Source organism: Schistocerca cancellata, chromosome 4, assembly GCF_023864275.1.
Source record: "Schistocerca cancellata isolate TAMUIC-IGC-003103 chromosome 4, iqSchCanc2.1, whole genome shotgun sequence".
NCBI classification, from domain to species: domain Eukaryota; kingdom Metazoa; phylum Arthropoda; class Insecta; order Orthoptera; family Acrididae; genus Schistocerca; species Schistocerca cancellata.
Genome location: NC_064629.1, coordinates 797,040,083 through 797,067,293, shown reverse-complemented (window position 1 = coordinate 797,067,293; position 27,211 = coordinate 797,040,083). Strand labels below are relative to the sequence as shown.

The following is a 27,211-nucleotide window of genomic DNA, read 5'->3' as shown; positions in this document are numbered from 1 at the left end:
ACCAGTAACAAATCTAGCAGCCCACCTCTGAATTGCTTCTATGTCCTCCCTCAATCCGACCTGATAAGGATCCCAAACGCTTGAGCAGTACTCAAGAATAAGTCGTATTAGTGTTTTATAAGCGGTCTCCTTAACAGATGAACCACATCTTCCCAAAATTCCACCAATGAACCAAAGACGACTATCCACCTTCCCCACAACTGCCATTACATGCTTGTCCCACTTCATATCGCTCTGCAATGTTACGCCCAAATATTTAATCAATGTGACTGTGTCAAGCGCTACACTACTAATGGAGTATTCAAACATTACGGGATTCTTTTTCCTATTCATCTGCATTAATTTACATTTATCTATATTTAGAGTTAGCTGCCATTCTTTACACCAATCACAAATCCTATCCAAGTCATCTTGTATCCTCCTACAGTCACTCAACGATGACACCTTCGTGTACACCACAGCATCATCAGCAAACAGCCGCACATTGCTATCCACCCTATCCAAAAGTTCATTTATGTTGATAGAAAACAACAGTGGACCTACCACACTTTCCTGGGGCACTCCAGATGATACCCTCAGCTCCGATGAACACTCACAATCGAGGACAACGTACTGGGTTCTATTACTTAAGAAGTCTTTGAGCCACTCACATATTTGGGAAACAATCCCATATGCTCATAACTTAGTTAGGAGTCTGCAGTGGGGCACCGAGTCAAACGCTTTCCGGAAGTCTAGGACTATGACGTCCGTCTGATACCCTTGATTCATGGTTCGCAAGATATCATGTGAAAAAAGGGCTTATCTGCTCTTTCTAGTAAGAATACTCTCCTAGCCTTCTTGACCGACTTTTTAACTTTCGTAACCATAGTCATAATGACAACATCATGATCACTAATCCCTGTCTCAACACTAACACCATCGATGAGGTCTGGTCTGTTCGTGGCTACCAGATCCAAAATACTTCCATTACGCGTTGGCTGTTGATTTAGCTGCTCAAGACAGTTTTTGGATAATGTGTTCAAAAGTAATTCACATGACGGCTTGTCTGTACCACCTGTAATGAATCCATAGACATCCCAGTCTATACTAGGTAGGTTGAAATCGCCTCCGACTAATATAGCATGATCCGGGTACTTCTGTGATACAGAGTGTAGACTCCCTTTGAATGATTCTAGAACTGTCACGGTGGAACCTGGTGGCTGGTAATAACACCCAACAATTAACTTTATTTCCCCTAGCCCTGTTAAACGTGTCGAGATAACTCCACAATCACACTCTACTTCGATCTCAGTAGACACAATATTTTTGTCAACTGCAATGAAGACACCACCTCCTATGGTGTCTAATCTGTCTTTCCGATATATGTTCCAACCCTCACTAAATATTTCAGAACTTCGTATCTCAGGGTTCAGCCAGGTCTCAGTCCCGAGAATAATTTGTGTGCCACACGCTTCCTGGAGGGCAGTAAATTCAGGAACTTTATTCTGAACACTCTGAAAATTTACTGCTAATATCTTGACAGTTGAAGTGTCTTTACACTGAGCATGTCCTGATTTCCCTGCCTGCACGTCGACTGGTGAGTGTTCATCAGGACACATCACACTACTGCCTAGCCTAAAAAACCCCCACGTGGACGCCACAAGTACTCTGCTACCCGAGTAGCCGCTTCCTTTGTGTAGTGCACCCCTGATCTATCTAGGGGCATCCTACAATTCCCCACCCAATAGCACAAGTCTAGAAATCTGCAGCCAAGACCGTCACAGAGTCGACGAAGCCTCTGGTTGAGACCCTCCAGTCGGCTCCAAACCAAAGGACCCCGATCCACTCTGCGAACGATGCTGCAAATAGAGAGCTCTGCTTGCACCCCGCGTGTGAGGCCAGTGGTCTTCACCATATCTGCCAGCCGCCTGTACGAACTGAGGATCGCCTCAGAACCCAAGCGACAGGCATAATTGGTGCCGACGTGAGCAACTACTTGCAGAAGACTGCACCCCGTACGCTCGATAGCCGCAGGCAAGGCCGCCTCCACATCTTGGATGAGGCCCCCCGGCAGACAAACCGAGTGCACATTGGACTTCTTACCAGCCCTGTACACTATTTTCCTAAGGGGCTCCATCACCTGCCTAATGTTGGAGCTCCCAATAACCAGCAAGCCTTTGCCCTCGTGTGCCTGCTCGGGCCCTGCTGAAGGAGCGGCCACCTGCCCACTGACAAGATGAACGGGCGAGGCCAGACAGCCAGCCTCCACATTGGCCCTCCGCCTCGAGCGACATGAACATGTTGCAGTCCGCCACTCACCCTGAGGTGAGGGCAGCCCCAACGCGCTGGGTACACTAGAAGGTGCCTCGGCAGCGGAGCCAGCGGACGCAGCAAGTGACACCTGGGGTGTCTCAAGCGACGCGCCAGACCCTCCGCCATCGCTGCAGCAGCCTGAAGGCGGCTGACTGTGGCCAACAGCACGCTCAGCTGCTCATGAACCATGGCCAGTTCCTCCTGCGCCCGCACACAGCACACACACACACACACACCCCCTATCCATCCAACTGCTAATATCTGTTTTTGGTGTCTACTAATAAACACACTGTAATGGAATTCTGGGACTTATTTCACGTAATTTAGCTATCCACATGTCCACTTATAATTACAGGTATCCATTGAGATACAAGAACTGTTTTGAGGGACAACATCAATGAGAGATTCACAGAAGATAAGTAGGGGGAAATCCTATGTGCCAATTCATTACGACACTTCTCAAAAGGTTTATGATGATGACAATGGTGATGTTTGGTTTGTGGGGTGCTCAACTGCACGGTCATAGCTCCTGTACGAAGTCCTGCTCCTTACACAGTCCAGTCTAGTCACTTTCATGAATGGTGATGGAATGATGGGGACAACGCAAATACCCAGTCCCCAGGCAGAGAAAAATCCCCAACCCCAACGGGAATCGAACCCGGGACCCTGTGATCCAGAGGCAGCAATGCAAGCCACTAGACCATGAGCTGTGGACCCAAAAGGCTTAGATTAACTAGCACAGTCTCGGGTGGGAATGCATGACTAGTTACACTGCACGTCACCTACACCACTTTCTACAGAATTGCAGCTAAAATGAGAATTTTTTTATCAGTTTAGTACAGTGAGAGGGTTTTTCATATGGAAACCCTATGCTGGGGATAACCTTGCACTGGAAAAAAACTATTTTGTTGAAAAACTTGTGATAAGGGTAGAATGTGCAATTTGAAAGAGAAGCAGAAAGTGATCTATGAATTGAAAACTTGTGGCTTGCAGGCAGAAATGTTGAATTAAAATTGTGCATGTCATAGAGTGCAAAAAGTGTGTTGCAAAATGTAATAAGTTCATGTTGTGGAAACGTTAAATCATGTCCCAGAATTACAAACATTTCATGAATAAAATATAATGAACAATCACCAAGAAGACATAGCAAGTAAGAAGGAAGAAGATAGCAGAAGCAGATGTGATGAGGCCAGGCACATACCTGGAGGAGGCATCATTGCACACAGGGACCGTGCAGGAACCAGTCAAACACTACAGCAGAGATGGGGTGCACTGGAGGTGCACATATGAAGGCCCAAAGTGCACCAGCACAGCGTCAGCACAATCTACAAATAGCTATGTCATCCAGAGAGCAATGAAACTTACTTAAAGTGAGTCAAAATTCACATCAGTTATAAGAAGGATTAAATAATTGTTTTGAAAAATATATGAATAAGGGTATGGTGCTTAAGAGCAGTAGGACAAGTCAAAAAGTTAGAAAGAGTGACTTAGCAGAAAATGCAGAGCAAAACATGGATCAAGAGGTGACAGATTCAGCAGAAGACATTAGTACTAACTTATATCCACTGGAGAAATCTAAGGGAGGTCAGGGATGTAAGATGAATGATTTAACAGTAAATGAGGGGCAGGAAATGGCTCAGCGGGCTGGGAGTGCTGCAGACAATGTAGCTGAGGAAATACTCAGATAGTCATTAGTGAGGATATAACCACAGGAAATGGAACTAATAAATGTAAAAATGCTGACTTTAATGTGCAGGATGTATTAATAACTATGAAAAACAAATCAAAAGAAACTAACAACAAAATGATAGAATGTTCTAGGAAAATTAATAGTAACTGGAAGAATCCATCATTAGGAGTGCCCCAGAGAAGTGTGATAAGACCACTATTATTTTCTATGTACATAAATAATCTGGTGGACAGGGTGGACAGCAACTGGTTGATGTTTGCTGATGATGCTGTAGTGTATGGAAAAGTGTTGAAGCTGAGTGACAGTAGGAGGATACAAGATGACTTAGACAAAATTTGTAGTTGGTGTGATGAATAGCAGCTAGCTCTAAATGTAGCAAAATGTAAGTTAGTGCAGATGAATAGGAAAAACAAATCCGTAATGCTCAGATACAGAATTAGTAGTGTGCTGCTTGCCATACTCATGTCAATTAAATATCTGGGCATAACATTGCAAAGCAATGTGGAATGGAATGAGCATGTAAGGATTGTAGTAGAGAAGGCAAGTGGTCAACTTTGGTTTGTTGGGAGAATTGTGGGAAAGTATAGTTCATTTGGAAAGGAGACTGTAAAGGAGACACTAGTGTGACCTATTATTGAGTACTGCTTGAGCGTTTTGGATCTGCACCAGGTCAGATTACAGGAAGACATTGAAGCACTTCAGAAGCAGGCTGCTCGATTTGTTACTGGTAAGTCCGGCCAACATGCTAGTATTACAGACATGCTTCTGGAACTCAAATGGCAACATTCTTTTTGAGGAACTCTATTGAGAAAATTTAGAGAACTGGCACTTTAAGCTGATTGCAGAACAATTCTACTGCCACCAACAAACATTTCATATAGGGACCAAAAAGGCAAGATTAGAGTTCATATGGAGACATATAGACAGTTCCAGAATGAGATTTTCACTCTGCAGCAGAGTGTGCGCTGATATGAAACTTCCTGGCAGATTAAAACTGTGTGCCCGACCGAGACTCGAACTCGGGACCTTTGCCTTTCGCGGGCAAGTGCTCTACCATCTGAGCTACCAAAGCACGACTCACGCCCGGTACTCACAGCTTTACTTCTGCCAGTACCTCGTCTCCTACCTTCCAAACTTTACAGAAGCTCTCCTGCGAACCTTGCAGAACTAGCACTCCTGAAAGAAAGGATATAGCGGAGACATGGCTTACCCACAGCCTGGGGGATGTTTCCAGAATGAGATTTTCACTCTGCAGCAGAGTGTGCGCTGATATGAAACTTCCTGGCAGATTAAAACTGTGTGCCCGACCGAGACTCTACATCTACATCTACATTCATACTCCGCAAGCCACCTGACGGTGTGTGGCGGAGGGTACCTTCCGTACCTCTATCGGTTCTCCCTTCTATTCCAGTCTCGTATTGTTCGTGGAAAGAAGGATTGTCGGTATGCCTCTGTGTGGGCTCTAATCTCTCTGATTTTATCCTCATGGTCTCTTCGCGAGATATACGTAGGAGGGAGCAATATACTGCTTGACTCTTCAGTGAAGGTATGTTCTCGAAACTTCAATAAAAGCCCGTACCGAGCTACTGAGCGTCTCTCCTGCAGAGTCTTCCACTGGAGTTTATCTATCATCTCCGTAACGCTTTCGCGATTACTAAATGATCCTGTAACGAAGCGCGTTGCTCTCCGTTGGATCTTCTCTATCTCTTCTATCAACCCTATCTGGTACGGATCCCACACTGCTTAGCAATATTCAAGCAGTGGGCGAAGAAGCGTACTGTAACCTACTCCCTTTGTTTTCGGATTGCATTTCCTTAGGATTCTTCCAATGAATCTCAGTCTGGCATCTGCTTTATCGACGATCAACATTATATGATCATTCCATTTTAAATCACTCCTAATGCGTACTCCCAGATAATTTATGGTATTAACTGCTTCCAGTTGCTGACCTGCTATTTTGTAGCTAAATGATAAAGGATCTATCTTTCTGTATATTCGCAGCACATTACACTTGTCTACATTGAGATTCAATTGCCATTCCTTGCACCATGCATCAATTCGCTGCAGATCCTCCTGCATTTCAGTACAATTTTCCATTGTTACAACCTCTCGGTACACCACAGCATCATCTGCAAAAAGCCTCAGTGAACTTCCGATGTCATCCACCAGGTCATTTATGTATATTGTGAATAGCAACGGTCCTATGGCACTCCCCTGCGGCACACCTGAAATCACTCTTACTTCGGAAGACTTCTCTCCATTGAGAATAACATGCTGCGTCCTGTTATCTAGGAACTCCTCAATCCAATCACACAATTGGTCTGATAGTCCATATGCTCTTACTTTGTTCATTAAACGACTGTGGGGAACTGTATCGAACGCCTTGCGGAAGTCAAGAAACACGGCATCTACCTGTGAACCCGTGTCTATGGCCCTCTGAGTCTCGTGGATGAATAGCCCGAGCTGGGTTTCACATGACCGTCTTTTTCAAAACCCATGCTGATTCCTACATAGTAGATTTCTAGTCTCCAGAAAAGTCATTATACTCGAACACAATACGTGTTCCAAAATTCTGCAACTGATCGACGTTAGAGATATAGGTCTATAGTTCTGCACATCTGTTCGACGTCCCTTCTTGAAAACGGGGATGACCTGTGCCCTTTTCCAATCCTTTGGAACGCTACGCTCTTCTAGAGACCTACGGTACACCGCTGCAAGAAGGGGGGCAAGTTCCTTCGCGTACTCTGTGTAAAATTGAACTGGTATCCCATCAGGTCCAGAGGCCTTTCCTCTTTTGAGCGATTTTAATTGTTTCTCTATCCCTCTGTCGTCTATTTCGATATCTACCATTTTGTCATCTGTGCGACAATCTAGAGAAGGAACTACAGTGCAATCTTCCTCTGTGAAACAACTTTGGAAAAAGACATTTAGTATTTCAGCCTTTATTCTGTCATCCTCTGTTTCAGTACCGTTTTGGTCACAGAGTGTCTGGACATTTTGTTTTGATCCACCTACCGCTTTGACATAAGACCAAAATTTCTTAGGATTTTCTGCCAAGTCAGTACATAGAACTTTACTTTCGAACTCGGGACCTTTGCCTTTTGCGGGCAAGTGCTCTACCATCTGAGCTACCGAAGCATGACTCACGCCCGGTACTCACAGCTTTACTTCTGCCAGTACCTCGTCTCCTACCTTCCAAACTTTACAGAAGCTCTCCTGTGAACCTTGCAGAACTAGCACTCCTGAAAAAGGATATAGCGGAGACATGGCTTAGCCACAGCCTAGGGGATGTTTCCAGAATGAGATTTTCACTCTGCAGCGGAGTGTGTGCTGATATGAAACTTCCTGGCAGATTAAAACTGTGTGCCCGACCGAGACTCAAACTCGGGACCTTTGCCTTTTGCGGGCAAATGCTCTACCATCTGAGCTACCGAAGCACGACTCACGCCCGGTACTCACAGCTTTACTTCTGCCAGTACCTCGTCTCCTACCTACCAAACTTTACAGAAGCTATATCCTTTCTTTCAGGAGTGCTAGTTCTGCAAGGTTCGCAGGAGAGCTTCTGTAAAGTTTGGAAGGTAGGAGACGAGGTACTGGCAGAAGTAATGCTGTGAGTACCGGGCGTGAGGAAAAAGACACAGTTGGAAAATGCATGACAGATAGGAACAATGAAGCATAATGGGACCACAGCACTCAGGATATGCAGATTCAATAAACAGGTGAAACATTGTTTCAATGTTTAAACAAATATAATGTCTCAGTGGTGCATGCTATAAAAGAATGACACTCATGTCATAAATGTTTGTTAAAAGTGTTCTGATGGACATCCAGGTGCTGTTATAGAGTAAAAGTAGAATAAATATACTGTGTGTAGTTTAATTGAACATCTGGGCCCATTATGTGTTGTTTATAAAGGCACCTGTCTTTATTAATGTTAATATTTGCAGCTGTTTTCCTCAGTTGCTAATAACATCTTCAGTTACGTTTTATCATAAGAAAATTTCCATCTTTTGCAACTGAAATACTTTTATATTTCCATTTATGTAACACTAAAGTGTTAAAGAATGCAGTTAAGGATTTCTATAGAAAGGTAACCAAGCAGCCAAACAATGTGAGTGAAATGTTTAATTTTCTATGTACAAATTAGTGTATGAAGAGATAGCTCACTAATGAGTACCATCAAAAAACTCTGAAGAGAATATTTCAATTTTATCTTCATTGTCTTTAAAGCTGAATGTAAAGTATGGCATTTTCTATATTACTTTGTAGTCGTTGTTTATCATATTAAAAATGGTAATGGGTGTAGATAGTAGATAGTACAAGAGAATCAAAAATAGAATGAGAATTCATATGGATAATAAGGAACTGAAAATCAGTGTGGTTTATATGAACTTGTAAAATCGGTTTCTTTTTGGTAGATCTCCAATGAGACCATTTAATGAAAAAAAATTGTTTATGGTAGATCATTATGAGATTCTATATCTGTTTTTGACGTCTGGCGAAAGCCTAAGTTTACTGCACAGGAAGAAGTAAGAACCAATTGTAGAGTCTAACCCCCATAAGCCATAATACCATGACTCGTGTCAGTTTCAAAACTGAAATTTTGTTTCAAAAAATATGAATTTTGAAAAGAAAACATCAGAGGGGATATGGGAGGTTCCTCCTGTTTTGGAATGTATTTCATTTTCTAAATTTTATGTTTGCTAGAACTTGGCTTATGACATAAGTAATTCACTGCCTTTAGTAGCACTGCAGAATATGATGGCAGTGAGTAGAAAGCTGGTTTCCAAGGAGGTAGTGGTGATGAGTGGACTATATGGCATGGTAGTGAATCATAGCAGAGGGGAGACGTAGGCAAGCCCTGAGAAATAATCTTGCTTGGCAGTCAATACATTGGGGAACCACAAGTGTTCTGTAGCAAAACTCAGAATTTCCTTTATTAAGTACTAACTATTAAAGTCCACTTAGGACATAGAAAATACTAGGAGGAGCCTAGGGGTCATCAGCACCTTAATATGATAATGTTGCTATACATTAAACCGGTTAATTCAGAAGGTAAATGAATATTGTTAAGTTACTGAAAATGTGTGAAGAGCTACAGAGTTTAATGAGGTAAGCAAGAGATTTTGGCTGCGCCCCAATCTTGCCAGTCAGCGACAGGATTTAGTCGGAGCCTCTTCTTTTGGGATAGTTAGCTTTACCATGCTCAAGCTCTCAAAATGTATTAACGTTTTACAATGACTCATTTCATACCATTAAACTGGTATTGTTTTATAGCATTTGCTAACAAAGATATAATAAAGGTATCCCAGGACTTATTTGAAGTAAATTAGCTATTCATGTGTTCACTTATAATTACAGTTATCCTGATTGTATCTTCTGAAGAATCCAGTGTGCTACAAGAACTGCTTTGAGGGACATCATATACGAGATGTGCATCTTCATATTTTTGTGGCACAAAAATTGTTCCATAAAATTTTGGGTGTGCAGCCACATAAATTCAACTTCTTCTTCTAATATTTCTGCTGTATACCATTCAGCCATCTTCAGTGTGAGCCGAGGTGACTGATGATCCAGAACTTGCTCTGTCCTTTTCAACCCACGGACTGCACCACAATGCATGCAGCTACAGATACACAAGGCGCCACAACATTGATCAGCCACCAATCAATGTCTCTGGCACCTTGTGTATCTGCGGCCATATGCACTGTGGTGCGGTCCGTGGGTTTGGAAGGATGGGACAAGTGCTTGACCGTCAGTCACCTTGGCTCACCTTGGCTAGCACACAACTGGGGAGCTTTTCAAGCATAATTTTGTTTGCTGTTGCTGTTAACAGTATGATGTCTACAGTGTAAATGCTAGTTTGATGCTCTTTATCTGTGAATAATTTTGTAGTTTTAGTTTTTTTTATCTCATCTCACTAATATTAATTGTCATGGCAGTTGCTACAATGAAGCTGAAAGAATGGACAGAAAAAAGTCAGTATGAATGTGAAAGAGTATTGTGTGTGTGTGTGTGTGTGGGGGGGGGGGGGAGGGGGAGGGGGGGGGGGAGTTATTTTATGGGCATGAGTGCCAATGAGCTTACAGAACACACTCAATATCAGAACCCTGTATTGAGGCTAGCAAGCAATCTTTTGCCACTCAGCAGCAATGCCTCATGGGATGACAAGTATGCAGATAATAGTACTGAAATCGACAACCTAGTTGCCTCTCAGTGAATGATGGTAAGGGGGTTAGGGGGCAGATAAAAGAAGTATATTTTTACACTATCACAAGTCGATTTTAGGGAGGAAGTACATTGTCTGGTCATATTAATGTGAGAACCTATTAAAAGCCTGAATAAACACCTTTTGCAGAGTGTACTGCAACGAGATAGGCAGGAAGAAAGTCAGTGAGGATCTGTAAGGTGCTGACAGGAATGTGGAGCTATGCTGACACCAGTGCTGTGGCCAGCTAGGTTTCTTGGTTGCAGATCCATAGTGCAAACAGCCGTATCAAGGTGGTCCCACAGATTCTCGATTGGGTTTTAATCCAAGGGGGTTTGGTGAGCAGGGGAGTACGGTAAACTCATCATGGTGCTCTTTGAGCCACACATGTACACTGCAAGCTGTGTGACACTTTGCAGTGTCCTTCTGGTAGATGCCACTGTGCTGAGAGAAAACAAACTTCAGGTAGTGGTGGACATGGTCCTCAAGGATAGGTGCATACTATTTTGCCCATTGTGCCTTCCAGAATTACTCAGGGTATGCCATGAAAACATTCTCCAGACCATAACACTCCCTTCTCTAGCCTGGATCCTTCTGACAATTGTTGCAGGGTGTTTGCTTTCTGTCCCAATGGACCATAAAAATGTGATTTATCTGGAGAGGCCACCTGCCACCACTCAGTGGATGTCCAGTTACAGTACTGGCGTGCAAATTCCAGACTTCATTGCCAATGTACAGCAGTCAGCATGGGTGCCTGAACCAGGTGCCTGCTGCAGAGGCCCATACACAGCAATGTTCACTGAACAGTCATTGAGGAGACACTGTTGGTAGCATCTTGATTCACCTGGGTGGTCAGTTGCTCAACAGTTGCATGTCTATTCACTCATACACATCTCCACAGCTGTCATTCAGCCCTGTCATCTATTGCTTGTTGTGCACCAGTTATAGTTAGCACCATTTTGCCATGCAAGGTATACTTTAGCCGTGGTAGCACACAACAGTTTAAAAACTTAGACTTTTCAGAAATGCTTCCGATCTTGGTCCAAAAGCCAGTCATCATGCCCTTTTGGATGTCAAATAAATTACTTCATTTTCACATTACAACAATGACTGCACTGTTTTCTGTGTCCCCCCAAACATGCATATAGCCCCCACTGCTAGTGCTGTCATCTGCCATATGTGAGTGGTTATTTCATATTGATGTCAAACATAGATGGTGGCCACATTAATGTGACGTCCACAGCTCGTAGTCTAGTGGTTAGCGCTGCTGCCTCTGGATCACGGGCTCCCAGGTTCGATTTTCAGCCAGGTTGGGGATTTTCTCTGCCTGGGGACTGGGTGTTTGTGTTCTTCTTCTTCTTCTTCTTCTTCTTCTTCTCCTCCTCCTCCTCCTCCTCCTCCTCATCATCATCATCATCATCATCATTCGTGACAGTTGCTAGATTGGATTGAATAAAAATTGGACTGTGTGAAAATTGGGACTTCGTACGGGTGCTGATGACCCCACAGTTGAGTGCCCCACAAACCAAACATCATCATCATCATCATTATCATCACATTAATGTGACTGGAGCATGTAGTATGCACTGTTGTTGATAGGCATATCCTTTGTGTTTCCTTGGTGTGATCAGCATTTCGGTGGATGCTTTATCCATCTAGTACAAGGGTTTCAATAAGTCTAAAATTGCTTGTTGGTAAATAAAGGCAGGTGGAACTTCCCAGAACAAAAAAGTAAATTTCTTTCACATACATCCTGAATCCATACATGTTTCACTGGACTATGAAGACTATTTGCATATTTTTCTTTTGTCTTCCTCTTTTCTTTGAATGGATGAGGGCAGCCTGCGACAGATTGTGGAGTGACAGAAAGGCAAGAAGGCCATCATGCACTGAAGCCCATAAGGCTTCTTCATTTCTATGTACATTACATGATCCAACAGCGACAAGAGGGATAGTGCCAGTTACTTTCTGGTGTGTGGATTTGCAAGGGTAAATTTCTGAGCTTCTGTATGGGTGTCTTAGAAACATTAGGGTTCAACATCCACTTGGTGACAGAAGCACATGACATGACTCTTGGCGGCTGAAAATGGAAAGCCTTGGGTGAGAACCCATGAGTGCACGTTTTGTATGTGACCCTGTAGCTGACCCTCAGCAACAACTATACTAGAGAAGCAATAATAAATGGTTGGTTGTTTGAAGTTTAAGGGACCAAACAGCAAGGTCATCAGTCCCTTGTTTCAAATATGCTCCATTCCGCTAATGGGACATCTCAGTAAAGTCAGAACTATAAAACGGAAAAAGGTAAAAACGGAAAAGGGCAGTCATGTTGTCATTGGTAAAAAACAAAATGAGGGAAGTCAGCAAGAGAACGAACCCAACACTATGCTGAAGCAGCATAGGCAAGACCACCTGTGACGTAAAAGGTACAACTGCTAGAATGTAGAAAGTACGTATGGGAATAGAAAGACTAACCAAGCCTTAAAAAAAAGGGTAAAAACAGAGTAAAAGGGGAAGAAAAGGGGATTTCGGTCAGGGAGGTGAATCGGGAATCTCCGAACACTGCTTACAGTGGGAGACACCCAAACACTCACCGCCCTGCCCCAACACCAGATAGAGATTAAAAACCTTAAAACTGAGAATAAAAACCACTTTCCCGGAGGAAACCAAGAACCAGAGAGACCATCCGGGAATCGGCAACCAACATCAAATGTAAAGTGTGGGGGAGTCTGTACTTAGCACGCAGAGCCAAAAGAAGGGGGCATTCAACCAAAATGTGGGCTACTGACTGCAAGGCTCCACAACCACATAGTGGGGGTGGCTCATCACGCAAAAGAAAACCGTGGGTCAGCCTGGTATGGCCAATGCGGAGACGACACAGTGTGATCGAGTCCTTTCGGGAGAGGCGAAAGGAAGAACGCCACGGGCCTGGTGTCACCTTAATTGCACAAAGTTTATTAGACAGGGGAGTAGCCTCCGAAGAAGTGGCCCATGACTGTGCGAAGTGGGATTTGATGTGAAGCCGTAAATCCGCTGCAGGAGGGGTTACAGAAAACGGGGGGTAAGTAACTGCTCCCCCAGCCAAACGATCAGCGAGCTCATTACCCGAGATACCCACATGGCCAGGGACCCAAAGGAAGTCAATGGAACAAGCAGCACGGTGAATATCAGCAAGATGGTCATGGATCGCAGAGACCAAGGGATGGCGCGAAAAACACCGGTCAATAGCAAGAAGGCCACTCATTGAGTCCCTACATAACAAAACGTGGTTGTGTTGGGACTGTTTAATAAAGGTAAGGGCATCAATTCCGCAGTAAACACCCCACATGTAGGTAGCAGCAGATGACTTTCTGTTCCAACAGAGGACGTGAAGGCATACCCAACATGATCAGCAGATTTAGAGCCATCAGTGTAAAAAGCAATAATAAAACAAAAATCGTCAGCGTATAAGGAGGGCTATACCGAAAACCCCACAGCTGCCTCTAGATTATTGATGGCCACCAGAAAGAGGGGGACACTCAGTACAGAGCCCTGCATGAGCCCGTCCTCTTGGATATTGGGGGTACTGAGTAAAGAACCCACTTGAAACCCAGAACATAGAGTGTGACAGAAAGTTCTTGAAGAAAACTGGGAGTGGACCCTGCAGACCACACTCGTGTAACATAGTAAGGATGTGGGGATACCATGTCATGTCATAAGCCTTCTGTAGGTCAAAAAAGACAGCAATGAGTTCATGGCGATGTGCAAATGCCATCTGGATGGTGGATTAAAAGTGAACCAAATTATCAGCAGAGGAGCAGCCTTTTCAAAAATCACCCTGAGATGCAGTCAAAAGTTCCCAAGAGCCAAGGAGCCAACACAGCCGCTAGCTCACCACGCATTCAACAACTTACAGAGAATGTCAGTAGAGCTGATTGGGTGATAACTGTCCATCTTGAGGGGGCTCTTACCCAGTTTCAGTACCAGAACTATCACACTGTCTCACCATTGAGAAATGAATTCACCTTCATTTCAGATCCAATTGAAGAGGGGGAGGATGTGATGCTGACAGTCCACTGAGAGATGTTTCAGCATTTAGTTGTGGATGAAGTTGCATCCTGGGAGCGTATCAAGGCAATGGGCTAGGGCACTGGAGATTTCCCATTCACTGAATTGAGCATTATATGGCTCCAGGTGGCGAGTAGTAAAAGATAAGCGCATTCACTTCTGTCATTGTTTTATGAAACAAAAGGTGGAGTCATAGTTATCAGATGCAGATACCTGAGCATAATACTCAGAAAAATGCTCAGCAACAGTGTCTGGATCAGTATAAATGGCACCATCTAAGGAAATACTTGGTACACCTGGAGGGGACTGGAAGCTGTAGAGTCATCTGATCTTTGCTCATATCTGTGATGGAGAAGCACATGATCCAGTGGTGGAAACACACCATTCCCAGGATTCTTGCTTTCATCATTTGATGAGATAGTGGACACGGGCACTGATCTGTTTAAAGGCAATGATGTGCTCCAATGAAGGATGCCACTTACGTCATTGGAGAGCCTGCCTATGATCTCTGATGGCCACAGCAATCTCTGGGGTCCACCAGGGTGCCGTCTTCCAATGGGGTGATCCCAAGGAAGAGGGGGTGGCTTGGTTGGCTGCTAAAAGAATGGTTGCCACCATATGCAGAACAGCTGCATCAACACTGGCTTACAGTGGGAAGCTAAGGACAACAGAGGTGAACCCACCCCAGTCAGCATTACACAGAACCCATCTGGACAGGCATCCTGGGGAACAACACTGAAGGAGGGACACGAAGATCAGGAAGTGGTTACTAGCACACAGGTCATCATGGACCCTCCAGTGGACAGATGATAGAAGACCAGGGCTGCAAAATGAGATGTCAATGGCCAAATAAATTGCATGTGGTACATTAAAGTGTATGGGAGCACTAGAGTTCAAGAGGCAAAGATCAAGCTGTGCCAGTAATGTTTCAATGTCTTTACCACAGCCAATGATCACTGTTCCACCCCACTAAGGGTTATGTGCACTGGTCACCCATGAATAGGGAAGGTGAGAAGAGCTGAGAGAGTAATACAGACAGTCCATCCTGCACATGACATCACTTGGAGGAAGATAACTATTACAGAGGATAAAATTCTGATGTCCACATACCCAAACAGCCAGAGCTTCCAATGGTGTATCAAGAGGCACAAGGTCACTGTATATAGAGTCAGCACATATGTACAAACTCCATGCAACACCCTCTCATAGTCAGTACAGTTCTTAAAATAACCTCGGTATCCACAAAGGGCAAGGGTCCGAGTTGCTGGAAACAATGTTTCTTGGATGGTAATACAGAATGCAGAGTATGTGCTTAAAAGCTGCCGTAGCTCAACCAGGTGGTGGAGAAATCTCTTACAATTCCACTGGAGGATACGACTGTCTGATTACTTTGGGGTCGTGAAGCAACCGGAGGGGGAGGGGTGGGGGTGGGGGCAGGTTATGACCCAGAGTCCACTAGTTGAGCCATCAGGGGATCCATTGACATAGGTTTTGTTTTCTGTGGCACATTGCCTCGGGACATCTGGTGCCTCAGGAGCCACCAGGATCTCCACTTGGCACTACACACGCAGAGTCCAGTGGCATGGGTCCCATTGGAGTTTCCTTCAGCTTTGAGGACTTATTTTTGTCCTACTTTTCCTTAGAAGATGAGGATTGAGAAGGTTTTCCTGAATTGGTTTCAGTGACAGATGAAGAATAAATCTGACAGCCAGCAGCCTGTGGTTTCTTCATCCACTGCCTGCGGTCTGGCTGTCGACCAGCAGGAACCGTGGAGGGAAGAGCCCCAAGGGACATCTTCCTTGCTAGAGAAGCTGGAGGAGGATAAGGTGCCTCCGGATGGGGGATGGGGACTGGTGTCCCCTGCACGTGGGGAGCCAATGCACCAGACGTGGGTGTGGTGGATGCACTAGAAGGACCCCCCAACCACCTGGGGAGCAAGTATCAGCAGGTGGCTCTGAGCACCCACTGTAAGAGGTGTAAGAGGCACAACAGAGGAAGGCACCATGACAGAGAAGGCAATTACATTGCAGCTGTAATGTAAGATTGTGTCATTTGTCTGGGATTAAGACATTCATACCTTTTTGTGGCCTCTTGATATGTGAGCTTGTCCAACACCGTATACTGCTCGATTTTCTTCTCATGCTTAAAAAATGAGCAATATGTTGAGCAGGGAGAGTGGAGTTCACCACAGTTGACACAGAGTGCACAAGGAACGTTCATGTGCAGCAGACATTCACAATCCCTGCAGGCAGAGGTAGCAGTGCAACAAAAAGACACATGTTTGAACTTCATACACCTGAATTACCTCATAGGAGGAGGAACATCAGGTTTCACATCACACCGGTAGACCATCACCTTGACCTTCTCAGGCAATGTATCACCATCAAAAGCCAAGAGGAAAGCTCCAGTAGCAACTCTCTTTTTCCATGGTCCCCTATGGACACAATGGATGAGGTGCACACCCCTTCGCTCTAAGGTGGCCCACAGCTCATCATCAGATTGTAGAAGATCAGGGTGAAATATGATGCTCTGGATCATATTGAGACTCTTGTGGGGAATGACAGTCATGTGAATGTCACCCAACTTTTCACAAGACAGCAGCACATGTGACTGGGCAGGAGATGACGTTTTCATGAGGAGGGAACCACCCTTCATCTTAGGGATGGCTATGATTCCCCATATTTGTCTTCAATGTTTTCCACAAGAAAATAAAGACTTTGTGGCCAAAAAGGCGTCCCCATTGGTCCTGATTTGGGGGCAGGGAAAGGGGTGGATTACGCTCCTTGTCGTTTAGTCCTGAGTTGTTCCCATGGAGTGGCAAGGAAAGGGTATGTGTTGGAATCATACTTTCATATTTTGTTGCATCATACAAGACCTTCCTATTTGAAGAGACTGCAGGGGCTGCGTGACCTCCAGTGGGAGAAAGTTTAAGTCGCTTCATGTGCAAACTATCCGCCATAGTGCCACTCACTCTGAATGGGGTCTCCCCATGGGTACCACTCAGCCACAGCAACAGCTACCTGGCCAGTAAACTATTGCTGGGAGTCCCCATGCCCCAGACATGATAGGCACATACTCCATGGCATATATGAGGAGCGTGCGGCACAGGCAGTAACAATGCGATCCGATCCCTGTGTGTCAGGGAGCCAGCATCGTGCAGGAAGTTGATGACCCCCCCCCCCCCCCCCCCCCCACACACACACACACAACGAGATGACTACCGTGTTGGGTTTTGGGTGTACTATGACAACAGGAAGGAAGGGTACTAGGGTGGAATGGCACAGAGGTGGAGCATCTGCCACAGCGGGCAACCTTCCCTGCACAAGACACATTTCTGTGAAATTTGGGAAAGATGGCAGGCCAAACCAATTAATGCGGACTATATAATCATTAGTGGTAGGTGAAGATAACACTGGGAGTGAAACTAGAAATCAAGACCAATATTGTGAACCGAGTCCAAATAGGGTATGCACTAAAAGGACTCTTCGATCAAGAGTCAAAGGAGGTAAGAGATAGTCGAAGTGTAGGTTCGCAGCACAGAAAGATGAAACAGTACTGCAATGGCTGGGGCCCTGTGGTAGCCAAGCATGTACTCTCCAAAAATTGGTGAGCCCTGTGGGGGTAGAGGAAATGGTTGGTGTCTTCAATATAAGACAGGCACGAATTTGGGATTGCAGAGCAGGAGAATTTTATGGCTAGAGAGGAGGTATTGCAAGGAGGTTTGTCCCTGAGTTATAAAATTTTTCAGGACTAGGTTGGTGAGGGCTATGGATTGACAATTTGAACAGATACAGGTCATTATGAAAGGGGGGGGGGTTACAGTTGGAAATAGGTGATTTGATGGTCAGGCCATTTTGAGGGATTCCATGAGCTAGGTGACAACACGGGAACAATATGTGGGATTAGACTCTGGAAGGAACTATCCTGGCATTTGCCTTAAGGGGGTAGTCCTCTTTGAACATAAGAAAAATAGATGAGTTTCGTTTTTTTTTAATATATCTGATAATATAATTTTATTCCTCACACATTTTTGTGTCCACATTGGATGCTCCCTGCAACCAGCTGGAAGGACCCCTTGCAGCTGGAACATTAGTCATCAATGGGAATTCCCAAAGCCCTCCTATTGGACCCGTAACAAAATAATTTTCTAAAAATCATTCTCAATATACTTTCTGTCAGTATAAATAGGATAATTGAAAAATATTAAGTTTGAACAAAATGGTAATGTGTTAAAACAAAAGTCACTTGAAAAATATTAAGTTTTAACAGAATCGTAATTATTGAAACTTTCTTCACTCAGAATATCAAGACAAAAGTTTACATCAAAAACAGACTTTTGAAGATATCACAAAATGGCTAAGCACATTCACAGAAAATTCAACTTAGAATGCCACTGCTGGCATCATATTCTGATCAAAATTGTATGTATCTTTCTGAAGTTATGCCTCCCATTGATTTGTAAGAATCTGTTTTGAGAAAAATATGTTAAAAGTTTTGAGTTATATTTTTTGCAGTTAATTTAAACATTCCCTTAGTCAGTGATCACTGGTCCATACAGTATTCCTTCCAGATACAGAAGGAGATCTTTCTCCATCTTTTTTTTGGCCATGGCGGTGCTGCAGGCCTCTTTGGCAACTTCTGTCATCTGCTGCTCTGTTTTCTCACTTTGCTTTTCGTCCACTTCTGTGCGGAAGATGTATCAGTCTGGTCTGATCTCAAGTTCAAGTATGTTCATAATTTCCATAATGCCTGTTAAGTTGTCCTTATGTCACATGCTGTCACACTGGCCACAATGTCTACAATTTTTTTCACGTATCACCTTCATGAATCTGCATGTAATGGAGTTTCTGTTTCTGGTGAACTTGAGATGAACATTACAATAAAGTAGACACCCCAGAGAACATTTCAAGCAAAAAAAAATTGATTTTTTGAAATTTTTAAAGAGGGCTATCCCTTTAAACTGTTATATGGTGTGTTTTCACAGGTGACTTTGTCTCTAGTGAAATTGAATTTGCCACAGAATGTCCATTCACATTATCTCTATCACACTGAATCTACATCTACATACATACTCCGCAAGCCATTTCATAGTGTGTGGTGGAGGGTACCTTGTACCAATATTAGTCTTTTTCTTTACTGTTTCTCTCACAAACTGAGTGAGGGGAAAAATACTATACATCGGCTGCAGTATAATTATTCAGTAATCCAATGCCAGTTCTCTAAATTTTCTCAATAGTGTTCCATGTAAGAAATATCACCTTCCCTCCTGGGTTTCCTACTTGAGTTCATGAAGTATACGTAATACTCATGTGTTGATCGAATCAGGTAAGCTCTTATAACATGCATTTATTTACACAATGCTAGGATACGTACCCATTGTTTTCACAAACAGTTTTTTTTTTTAATATTGAAAGGTCTACTTTGCATTATTCACTTTAATATCACTGCATTTTTGAAATTTTTACCACATGGGTAACATTGTAAGTTACTCATAATTTTGACAAAGTTTAGCCAATATTTTAATAATATTTCAGTGACTGCTTTATTGTTATTAATTTCAGGAAGAATTTTCATTACAATTACCAGAATGGACAAAAGAATATTATCCTCACAAAATGGCCCCTATAGCAGCATACAGTTTCACCCTCAATGGCTATAACAGAGTTTTACAGAAACTCAGAGGAGGTAAGATTTATTTTTATCTACTTTCACACACACACACACACACACACACACACACACACACACACACACACACACACACAATCACCACAGTCTCTGGCAGCTGGCTTCAGCTGCCAGAGACTGTGGTCATAAGCTTATTCTGTGACAGTCTTTTCGTTGTGCCTGTCTGCAACTCAGCACCTCCGCTATATGGTGAGCAGCAACTATCCTTTTCATAATATTGTTACATTCCATCCTGGATTTTCCATTGTTTGATTTAGTAAATCATGCTTCATATAAATGAAGTCCAATGTCTCCCAAACTTTTGAACATGCTGAATGTCCATTTCACTTTCTGTTAACATGAAACACAACTCTCAGATAAGAAGGTAATGATGGGCCATAAATAGTGCAATCTAATCCAGCAGAGAAAATAAACAGACAGCAAAGAATCACAGCACCTAGGAGGAGGTGTGCAACATAAATGAAAGTTGGTAGGCATGTTTCTATGTCTGAAAAATGATGTCTGTTCAAATTTCGCACCAGTTGCATGTGGTGCCAGTAGTGCAACTGTGAGGATGCAAATCGGGTTTGCTTTCAATACATGCTGTAACTGTTGTGAACATTTGTTACCTTTGAGACTGAGTTTATGTTAGGCAACTTGTGTTTGAAGTGACAAAGACACCGTTATCAACGCCACACTGAGTTTGAATGAGGTCGTGTAATAGGGCTATGACAAGTTGGATGTTCCTTCTGTGATACTGCAAAAAGACTTGGCAAGAATGTAGCCACTGTACAGGACTGCTGGCAGTGGTGGTCATGGTCACAAGAAGACCAGGCTCCACATGGCCACATGGCATTACCAAGAGGGAAGACCACCATGTACAACGTATGGCTCTGCCACATCTTACTGCATCTGCAGCAGTAATTTGAGCAAAATTTGACACCAAAGTGACACAACGAGCTGTTACAAATCAGTTACTTCAAGGACAGCTCCAAGCCAGACACCCTGCAGCATGCATTCCACTGACACCGAACCACCACCATTTTTGACTTCAGTGGTGTCAATTGGGAGCTCATTTGGAAGGCAGAGTGAAGGTCTGTTGTGTTTTCTGATTAAAGCTGGTTCTGCCTCAGTGCCAATGATGGCCATGTTGGTTAAGAGGAGGCCAGTTGAGGACCTGCACCCGTCCTGTCTGCATGCTAGACACTCTAGACATAACCTGGAGTTATGATCTGGGTTGCGATTTTGTATGACAGCAGGAGCACTCTTATGGTTATCCCACACACCCTGACTGCAAAATTGTATGTCAATCTGGTGATTTGACTTCTTGTGCTGCCATTCACAAACAGCATTTCAGGGGGGAGCATTTTCCAGCAGGATAAAGCTTGCAAATATACCGCTGTTGTGACCCAACACGTTCTACAGTGTGTCGACATATTGCCTTGGTCTTGCCCAATCTCCAGATCTGTCTCCAATCAAGAACATATGGGACATCATAAGATGACAACTCCAGTGTCATTCACAAACAGCATCGACCATCCCCCTGTATGAACTGACCAACTGCAGCATGCATGGAACTTCATTCCATAAACTGAAATCCAGCAACGGTACAACACAATGCATGTTTGCATTCAACATTCTGGCTGTTACACCGGTTACTAATGAAGTAGCATTTCACATTTCAATGGCTTATGTGGCACTTAAGTTAACCTGTGATGATCTTGTGATCTCTCTCTCTCTCTCTCTCTCTCTCTCTCTCTCTCTCTCTCTCACACACACACACACACACACACACACACACACACACACACACACACAATAATTTGGAATCAAACCTTCTCTGTCTGACTCATCATTACTTATCTTACACCGCTGGACATATCTGTGATGAATGCAATTCTTAAATACTTATCAGTACTCAAAGATTTGTGTCAAAGAATAATATAAAATTCGTGATGCCATAAAAAACATCAAGACACACACACTATGCAGAAGAAATACAAAATTCTGAGAACAAAGCAAAGGCAATTTGTAACATCTTAGGCAAACTGAAGAAACTGCAAAAAGGTGGGAAGTTAAGATGGGACCTGGATAAACTGACTAAACCAGAGGTTGTACAGAGTTTCAGGGAGAGCATAAGAGAACAATTGACAGGAATGGAGGAAAGAAATACAATAGAAGAAGAATGGGTAGCTTTGAGGGATGAAGTAGTGAAGGCAGCAGAGGATCAAGTAGGTAAAAAGACGAGGGCTAGCAGAAATCCTTGGGTAACAGAAGAAATATTGAATTTAATTGACGAAAGGAGAAAATATAAAAATGCAGTAAATGAAGCAGGCAAAAAGGAATACAAACGTCTCAAAAATGAGATCGACAGGAAGTGCAAAATGTGCTAAGCAGGGATGGCTAGAGGACAAATGTAAGGATGTAGAGGCTTATCTCATTAGGGGTAAGATAGATACAGCCTACAGGAAAATTAAAGAGACCTTTGAAGAAAAGAGAACTTCTTATATGAATATCAAGAGCTCAGAGGAAAACCCAGTTCTAAGCAAAGAAGGGAAAGCAGAGAGGTGGAAGGAGTATATAGAGGGTCTATACAAGGGCGATGTACTGGAGGACAATATTATGGAAATGGAAGAGGATGTAGATGAAGATGAAATGGGAGATATGATACTGCGTGAAGAGTTTGACAGAGCACTGAAAGACCTGAGTTGAAACAAGGCCCCGGGAGTAGACAACATTCCATTACAGCTACTGACAGCCTTGGGAGAGCCAGTCCTGACAAAACTCTACCATCTGGTGAGCAAGATGTATGAGACAGGTGAAATACCCTCAGACTTCAAGAAGAATATAATAATTCCAATCCCAAAGAAAGCAGGTGTTGACAGACGTGAAAATTACTGAACTATCAGTTTAATAAGTCCCGGCTGCAAAATACTAACATTCAATTCTTTACAGATGAGTGGAAAAAACTGGTAGAAGCCAACCTCAGGGAAGATCAGTATGGATTCCATAGAAATATTGGAACACGTGAGGCAATACTGACCCTACGACTTATCTTTGAAGATAGATTAAGGAAAGGCAAACCTACGTTTCTAGCATTTGTGGACTTACAGAAAGCTTTTGACAATGTTGATGGAATGCTCTCTTTCAAATTCTGAAGGTTGTGGGGGTAAAATACAGGGAGCAAAAGGCTATTTACAATTTATACAGAAATCAGATGGCAGTGATAAGAGTCGAAAGACATAAAAGGGAAGCAGTGATTGGGAAGGGAGTGAGACAGGGTTGTAGCCTATCCCCAATTTTATTCAATCTGTATATTGAGCAAGCAGTAAAGGAAACAAAAGAAAAATTTGGAGTAGGAATTAAAACCCATGGAGAAGAAATAAAAACTTTAGGTTCGCCGATGGCATTGTAATTCTGTTAGAGACAGCAAAGGACTTGGAAGAGCAGTTGAACGGAATGGACAGTGTCTTGAAAGGAGGATATAAGATGAACATCAACAAAAGCAAAATGAGGATAACAGAATGTAGTCGAATTAAGTCGGGTGATGCTGAGGGAATTAGATTTGGAAATGAGACACTTAAAGTAGTAAAGGAGTTTTGCTATTTGGGGAACAAAATAACTGATGATGGTCGAAGTAGAGAGGATATAAAATGTAGACTGGCAATGGCAAGGAAAGCGTTTCTGAAGAAGAGAAATTTGTTAACATTGAGTATAGATTTAAGGGTCAGGAAGTCGTTTATGAAAGTATTTGTATGGAGTGTAGCCATGTATGGAAGTGAAACATGGACGATAAATCGTTTGGACAAGAAGTGAATAGAAGATTTCAAAATGTGGTGCTACAGAAGAATGCTGAAGATTAGATGGGTAGATCACATAACTAATGAGGAGGTATTGAATAGACTTGGGGAGAAGAGGAGTTTGTGGCACAACTTGACTAGAAGAAGGGATTGGTTGGTAGGACAAGTTCTAAGGCATCAAGAGATCACCAATTTAGTATTGGAGGGCAGTGTGGAGGGTAAAAATCATAGAGGGAGACCAAGAGATGAATACACTAAGCAGATTCAGAAGGATGTAGGTTGCAGTAGGTACTGGGAGATGAAGAAGCTTGCACAGGATAGAGTAGCATGGAGAGATGCATCAAACCAGTCTCAGGACTGAAGACCACCACAACAACAACAGGCATAAAATTAATGAACTCAGTAATGCAAATAGTATTCAATTAGCTGATAACAGTAGCTGAAAGAAAAATGATGACAGTTTCTGCTACATTCAATTAATTCTTCTTAACAGTAGAGAAAACACGGGGCAAAAATGGATCATCAAAACAGGTGTATTATATTTCCTTAGGCAGGCATTGTATTCTCCATCAGCAGGTTCAAACTGTTAGAAGTCACAAAAATCATTAAGGCACTGAAAGACAGTAACTCCTCTGACTGTGATGATATTTCACACAAAGTACTGAACCTTGTGCTCACTTGACAGTTCTTGTCATGAATTACCTTTGCAATTAGTTAATACATTAAGGTTTATTTCCTGAAAGATGTAAATATGCAGTTAAATGGGAATAACCAGGCTATCTCTAACTGTAGAGCCAAAACTCAACTCGGTGTACTCTCAAAATTTTTATGGAGGTTTTTTAACCTAGAATATTGCATCACTTTTCTGATTAACAACTGTTCAATTCAGCTGCCAGCTGGTAAAACTAAATAAGAAAAAAATACCCTGTTGACATTTTCCATTACCATGACATAACCTTTGATTGTGAAGAGCACAAAATTTTACAACTTGTATGGATGAGCTAATATCTTAAAAATGGAAAACAGAGGGCTACATTTCTAGTAACCCTGCTAAAAATGCAAATGAGAGATATGAATGTACTGACAGACTGTAAGTAATATCACCTACCTCTAGAAAGGGTTCCTGAACTTCAGTAGTGGGCAAATATAAGGCTGCCTGGCAGTGGACTCTCTCAGTTGCTGTTATTTGACTTGGTCTCTACAATTGAACTACCACTGCCGCTGATGTTTTCCTTGCTTCAACTGATGAGCATGTGGGTTCCACCATAGCCCAGTTTAATCAAACTTTGCTTAACACTATACCTATTATACATGTGCATAGTAGAACAGTAGTGCTTGGACTTATATCACTTTCAGTTGGGATATACTGCACATTGATTCCTGTCTAGAACTATAGTTTATATTAATTTCCACCAAGAACTATTATTGTTTGACTTTCTGAACTAACAGACAATTTTAATCTGCTGAAATATTCTTGGCCCTAAAGTGTGGATTACAACAACTTTAATAAATGATATCACAGGAAATGAATTAAATTCAGAGTGAGGTAAACATTAAATATGATGTTCCACATGATTCAGTATGTGGACCACACCACTTCCTTTGATCTACATAAATATATTGACAAAGATACTGGATCACTTTAAAAAAAACTGTAGTATCTGGTGAACATACAAGTTAACTAGTAAAGGACCAAAACACATCCGTTCAGAACACAGTGGAGAGATTAATGGAACAGGCATAAACTGGTTCACAGCAAACAGCTTAATTGTTAATCATACAGAAACTCATAAAATGCAATTACAGCAAATATTTGTTCAAATAACATATGGAAATGCAGCCAGGTGATGTCAACAACTACCAATATTTCAACAGGAGCACATCCTACCATTTTCAAGACAAAACTGCAGAAAGTAAGCACTGTGCAAGGGAATTTAAAACCTCAGTTTTCAGATAACTCGAGAAAGATAACACTGACACATTGTAAACATTAGCGCCATCACAACCAGAGATGACCGCTGTCAGAAATTATTGATAGTGAAATTCGTAATCAATAGGTGAGGTGGCATAAACTCTGTTTTTCTGTTTTTTGACAAGGGAGAGAGCAGAGTTCCATGCAGAATTTAAACAAAAACTACCATCACTATTTATAAGGTTACTTGCTAATTTAATTGCAACATCTTCCTTAATAGCACTACCCCAGTAGCTGGAAGGGCATGCCAGAATCTCAATGTTGTTAGTTGCTTATGCTCAGTACACCAGTCCCCGACAGTCCATATAGTCTGACCAATATATATCATGCCACAACTATAAGGAATACAGTAGACATCCACATTACACAAACCAAGATCATTCTTTACAGAGCCTAAAAGGATTCTGATCTTAGACGGTGGTTGAAAAACACACTTTACATCATATTTCCACAAAGTACAATCAACCCTGTACGAAAAGCTCCCTGTGTAAGGCAAAAAGGCTGTAGACTGTGATGCCAACTCAGTATTTTCATCACTCAGCAGGTGCACAGTTGGTTGATAGTGCAACATATGCCTGATCTTTCACTATAACCATTCTGCATTCTGATGAAAGGTGACTTCGAGATGGACTAACTCAGCTGAAAAACTAACAGGGTTTGAAATGATGAGTTCCCTGTGGACCAAGTAAACAAGCACCCCTTCATGTTGAGTTGGATGGAGACAGCTATCAGCGTGCAAATACAGATCAGTGTGAATAGGCTTCTTATAAATGGCATGTCCCAACATACCATCCCCCTTCCTAATGACAAACACATCAAGAAAGGGAAGACAGCCATCCTTTTGCATCTCCATCATGAAACAAATACAAGTTGTTCAAATTCTCACTGCCAAGTGGTCAAACAATGAGAGTATAATCTACATATCTGAAAGAAAAAACACGCAGGTTTCAAAGCCACCAACTCCAAGGCATGTTCCTTGAAATCTTCCATAAATAAATTGGCAATAATAAGTGACAATGGACTTTCCATCACAACTCCATCTCTCTGCTCATAGTACTGGTCATTGAATAAAAGGTAAATGGAAGTCAACACATGTCAAAGTAGGTTCATTAATTCAGCACCAAACATAATCTTAATTAACTGCAACAAATTAGAGTAAGACAGGTGAAGAGAGAGACCATATCAAAACTTACTAGAATATTGGAATCATTCAAACACATTCCCTCAAACTGACATCAGAAATCTGCCAAGTTCTTCATGTGGTGACCACACCTACCTACTACATGGTTCATCAGAGTAGCAAGCAATATGTCAGAGCACAATGTTACTCACAACTGGACGAAGTGGAACCCCTTCCTTGTGGACCTTAGGGAGGCCATATAACCTAGAGGGAACAGCACAATAAGAATTAAGACACTTAATAGTCTACTGCAATAAGAAATTTTTCTTCAGGAGGCTGTAAGTCTTTCTCTCAACACTTTTTGTGGGGGTGAGCACCGATCCTGCAATATGCTGAATCAGACAGTAAATGCTGCATC

General features: G+C 42.6%; 1 protein-coding gene across 1 annotated transcript in view; it reads left to right on the top strand.

Annotated features, from left to right (window-relative positions):
• LOC126184698 (venom acid phosphatase Acph-1-like) overlaps window positions 1-27,211 on the top strand; it is a 251,930-nt gene that overhangs the window by 201,589 nt on the left and 23,130 nt on the right. Inside the window, exon 5 of the mRNA XM_049927211.1 lies at window positions 19,796-19,919. Within this exon, the coding sequence (XP_049783168.1) occupies window positions 19,796-19,919 (124 nt within the window). The remainder of the gene's footprint in view (window positions 1-19,795; window positions 19,920-27,211) is intronic.